Source organism: Marmota marmota, unplaced genomic scaffold (assembly GCF_001458135.2).
Source record: "Marmota marmota marmota unplaced genomic scaffold, marMar, whole genome shotgun sequence".
In the NCBI taxonomy this organism is placed as follows: Eukaryota; Metazoa; Chordata; class Mammalia; order Rodentia; family Sciuridae; genus Marmota; species Marmota marmota.
In genome coordinates, this window is record NW_025999944.1 from 6,563,642 (window position 1) to 6,568,576 (window position 4,935).

Sequence of the window (4,935 nt, forward strand, 5' to 3'; positions counted from 1 at the left end):
GCCCTGCGCCGCTCCGGGGGAGGCCCAGACGCTGGCGGAGTCCGAGCCAGGTAAGACGGCGAGACCGGGGAGGCCTGGTCCCAGGAGGACCTCCCGGAGCTCGGGATGCTGGGGTGCGGCATCACTGTCCTCGCTATCCCCTGGCCACGGACGAGCCTCGAGGTTAAAACCTGAGCCCCTGTGCAGGGTGGTGCCCTATTTTGACACCGCTTGACCCGCAAAAGTCAGTGGCACCTGCTCTGGCGATTAGAACTAATAAGAATGTATTAATATTATTGTTTGATCAGCAGAAGTCCCTTTGCTTCTCAGTCTCGTGGGCCGTAACACAGTACTTTGGACTGTTCTTTTGGTCTTAAGGAGAAATAACACCGTTGGAATATTTATAGAGTAGACTCATTTTCTTTCCCATCACTTCTTCTGCACCAACCTAACGCCTCATTTAGGGTAAAGAGGATTAAAGCCCGAGAATGAACTTGCCATTAGCCCTTGCCGCCTCTCCCATCGCACAAGCCCTCTCTTGCCCACCCGGATGCTAACTCCGGATACCATTTGGTCTCCCTTTACCGGGTGTCTTACTTCTGGGGTGTTTTCCTGCCTGCCTGCTCCCACATATCTTTAACAAACATATCCAGAATCCCCCATTTAATTGTACTCAACAATATGGCAGAAAGTGCAACCACTAAGCGCCTGTAACTTCGGATTCTTGCTGATTATTAGAAAACTAATACATAATATACAAATTTACTCATTCTCCTTTCCAGAGAGTTCCTTAATCATGCGAAAAAAGTGAAATGTTTCCAAGATAACAGTGGGCTGTTTTGTTCACTCAGGGACGAGATAAGGGTGGATTGAATTCTGTGCTAACATGTAGCTTTTTTCTTCTAATCCTCCTCCTCCTCTCTTTTCCAGATAGTCACTTTGAGACTTATCTCTTGGACTGTGAGCACACTTCAGGCGCCTTACCAAGCCTTTCCCAGACCCCCAAGCAGCCTCAGAAGCGCTCCCGAGCTGCCTTCTCCCACACTCAGGTCATTGAGTTAGAGAGGAAGTTCAGCCATCAGAAGTACCTGTCTGCCCCCGAAAGGGCTCACCTGGCCAAGAACCTCAAACTCACTGAGACCCAAGTGAAAATATGGTTCCAGAACAGACGCTATAAGACTAAACGAAAGCAGCTGTCTTCAGATCTGGGCGACTTAGAGAAGCCCTCCGCCTTACCAGTCCTGAAGGAGGGGGGCTTCTCCAGGGCCTCCCTGATCTCCATGTATAACAGCTACCCTTACTACCCCTACCTTTATTGCCTGGGCAGCTGGAGCCCTGCTCTCTGGTAACGCCAGCTCAGAGGACAACTATGTGCCATCAGAAACTGCCTTCCCCAGAGAGTCTCTGTGGAAAACTGAAGGGGCTGAGGTCAGGAAGGGCTGGGGCCCAGGAGGTGTGCAGACCAAAACTGTTGGAGGTTTCTGTGGAAATCCCAGATTCTTCACTGGTGGGCCAATGAAAGACCCAGGGCAGCAACTATTTCACTATCTAAATAGTTCCCCCAGTGCCTGCCATAGATCACTGTTGCTTTTAGCTTACTGTTTGAGGAGAGGAAGAGAAAAACCAAGTGCTGTTTCCAGCACTTTGCTTGACTTTGGATGAGCTGTGTGCCTTGCTCCTGAGGATTCTGTTACTGTGGCTCCATCCTCCTGGGTAATTGATATCAACTCTGAAAGAGCTAACCTAAGGAGAGAAAGACAGCCAAGATGAGGATGTCACCTACCGAAGTAAACTTAGGTTCAAAAAACTCCTATTGGCCTTGGAATATGGCCAAGGTTTCTCTCTATTCCTGTAAAAGTGAGGAAGGCCTCAATGAAAAGCCCTCATGCTCTGGGCAGGTTGGCATGGGACAGGGGTGGGGAGGTGAAAATCTGAGCTTCTTATTCCTTTTTTCAGTAATATGCCAATTTAAGTATTTACAGGGTGGCCTGAGTGGAACAAGATGCACTCGCTGTGGTTTTTAAGACAAGCTGTATAAACAGAACTGGACCAGAAGGAGTGGGACTGTGCCAGAAGAACCTCCGCGTGTCCAAGCAGGGGCCTGAGGAGGGTCCTGTTGCCTGTTTTATTGGCAAAAAGTGGACAGGCGTCTGCCAACCCCATCTGCCCTAGCTGGAAAATTTAGAATGAGAGGTTCCTGGGGTTTTCAGGGTAGAATTTGTTCTCCATTGTAACAGAGGTGACACCTTTTTTTTTTTTTTTTTTTTTTTTTTAGGGTAAGGTCCTTTCTTCCCTCCTTTTATTTTATTTTATTTTATTTTTTCTTTTCTTTTCTGCAGCAATTACCCACTGAAGGGCCTTCTTTTTAGTCCAGGCTTTTAGTTTGGCTACACCTAATAGGCCTTTCTTATTTAGCCCGAGATCTGGTCTTTCTTTTTCTCTTATCACACCCAGCCTTGGTAAAAAAGGGGGAGGGGGGCAGATTCTGAGCCGGCCAAAAGACATACATTTTCTAAAGTAGCAATGCTTATTTCTTTCCTTTAAAAATATACAGCATTAAATCCCAAATCCTATTTAAAGACCTGACAGCTTGAGAAGGTCACTGCTACATTTATAGGACACTGTGGCTCCGTTGTTACACTTCAGAGTCTGACCCTCTTTGGAAATCCCTGTAGGCAGAGAAGGTGAGGGCTAATGCATTTTTGTATGGAAACAAGAATGTAGTGCCCAGGGTCCAATATCATTGAAGGGTCCATCCAGTAGAAATGAAGGGCTCCCAGAGAGAGCAGGGAAGAAACGTACCTGGGCTGTAGGTAGCCCCATCCATTGAGCAGGAGAAGGAGGTGATATCCTTTGCAGGAAGAGGCTAAGAAAAAGGAAACCATGTTCAAAACAACATGGTCGTGGCTTCCATCACCAAATAAACTATCCACATGCTTAGGACCTGTGCTCAGTACTATATCAGATCCCCAGAATGACTTCAGTGAAACTAGCAACAAGCAAAAAAAGAAGGTTGGCTGCCTTCCTGTTTCTGTTGTACTAGAGGAGCCATTCGGGGGGAATAACCCAAAAACATTGCCCATGAGGTACCCTGAGGCTGGGAAGTCTCTTGCTCCCACTACTTAATTCTGTGCAGTGAGAAACGTTTCAATTTCCTCCTATTAAAAGGGCCAGTTTACTGTTGGTGGCCAAACTCCTAAAGTGAGTTGATAGAAAGTTAGCCAGTTTCATCCCATTTTTCCAAGGCTTGTGCTCCAAGTTGAAATGTCCAGTGCCACGTGCTGCCGCCCCCCTCCTCCACAGTACTACTAGATGGCTCCAAATGCAGAGGAGCCCCAATTGCTGTCTGCTTTGGACAGTCTCTTAAGCATTTAGTGCTGCTTCTCCACTCCGTACTCTTTCTTCCCTCTCTGAATTCTTTCAACCTGCAGTTCTACGAGGATTAAACATTTACCTGTGATGTGTATTGTGTTGCAAAAAGAAAGTTTGTTTCAAATTATTTTGTTTATCAATCCCCATTGGAACTAGTCATTCACCCACACCTGAACTGGTAGAAAAATATTTGAAGAAATAGTTTCTGAGCCTGACAGGTGACCAGGACAGTCTGTTTCTATCCTGTTTAATAAATTAGTTCACGAACACTGCTTCAATATGTAACATAAAGGTCTGTGACTTGAAGTTTAGTAAAGTACCCCAGTTGAACTTTATTTTTCTATGTATTTTTTTTGCAACATGAGTGTTTTAAAAATAAAGTCTCTATGTCTTTATTAGACATATCTGTGTGTGATTCTCAGTCCCCTAAAAACTGCATGCTGTTTAATATAGGTATTTCTGGTTACCATATCCTCTGGCCCTCTGCCTTGCTGACAAACCTTTTGCTACAAAATCATCCAAAACAGCAGCTTAGTCGGTAGTGGACGAGCATTATTCATTTATAAACGGGCCCTGCCTCCCTTCCTGGTAAACAGAGGAAAGGGAGATGAAGTTTCTGTCTTTAATAATCACCCCACTTCAGCCCCAGGACACTTTATATTTAAATAAAGACCATCAAGTATTTACTTGCATTTCCGGAAGACCCTGAAGGAAACATGGACACCACAGCAATTCTGCTTTAAAAAGTCTTTTTTCATCTCCCCTCACCCCTCATACTACAGCTTCCCTGGCCCTCTCACTCCTGAGTCTTCCTAAAAATTTCACCTGTAACCAGAGCTGATGGACCTCTTGCAAGCCAGACCTTTGAATTGGAATCACAAGTGTTGACAATAAGTTTTATCATGCTAAAAGATTAATAACACACCCTTCATCCCCCTGCACTAAACTTTATTAAATCCCACAAGCAGAAAGTCTTATGCACCTGATTACCTGGGAGAATGGATGGTTTTCTTCCCTCCTCCTTCAAGGAAATAGAAGCTTAAAAAGTGAGGTGCTTACTTTAGGTAAAACATATCATAATTTCAAAGTATGCTCTAATCCCTTAAGTACATTGTACACACAGGTGGGGCTTCTTGTAGCATGCTCACCTCTGAGCGTTAACTCTGCACAAATCTACAGCCATCCTGCCTTCCTCCCTTCCCCTGGAAGGCCATTAGCTCTCCAATTACAAAGCTCCTGCAGTAAATTAACAGAGCAGCTTTTTTTCCTTTCTGGTAAACCATTTAAAAGCAACTAATCCAGGAAATTAAACAAAAGTATCTTATCTTTCAAGTAGTCCTCTCTGCCTCTTCTTTTCTGTCCCCTTTCCAACTTTCCCTGCTATCTCTTCTAATCTCAGACCCGGCTCCTTTCAGCAGCTCCCCTTGGCATGTCCCATGTCCCTGCACTTTGGAACTGCTTTTCAGTCTGCCTTTCAGTGACTTCCCCTGTAAGTCTCTAGAGCCAGAGTTTTGTCACTTCTGGTCCTGCCGGTTTTCCCCAGGCCTCCTTAGCAAGCCGATAGCCATCAGAGGGGAAGTAAAT

General features: G+C 45.4%; 1 protein-coding gene across 1 annotated transcript; it reads left to right on the forward strand.

Moving 5' to 3' along the window:
• Window positions 1-4: 4 nt before the first annotated feature.
• Window positions 5-3,749, forward strand: Nkx3-1 (NK3 homeobox 1; the record flags this gene model as incomplete). The annotated part of the gene is made up of 2 exons (XM_048801470.1): window positions 5-50; window positions 910-3,749. Coding segments are annotated over 2 exons (465 nt in total), but the record flags the coding sequence as incomplete, so codon positions are not given.
• Window positions 3,750-4,935: the final 1,186 nt, after the last annotated feature.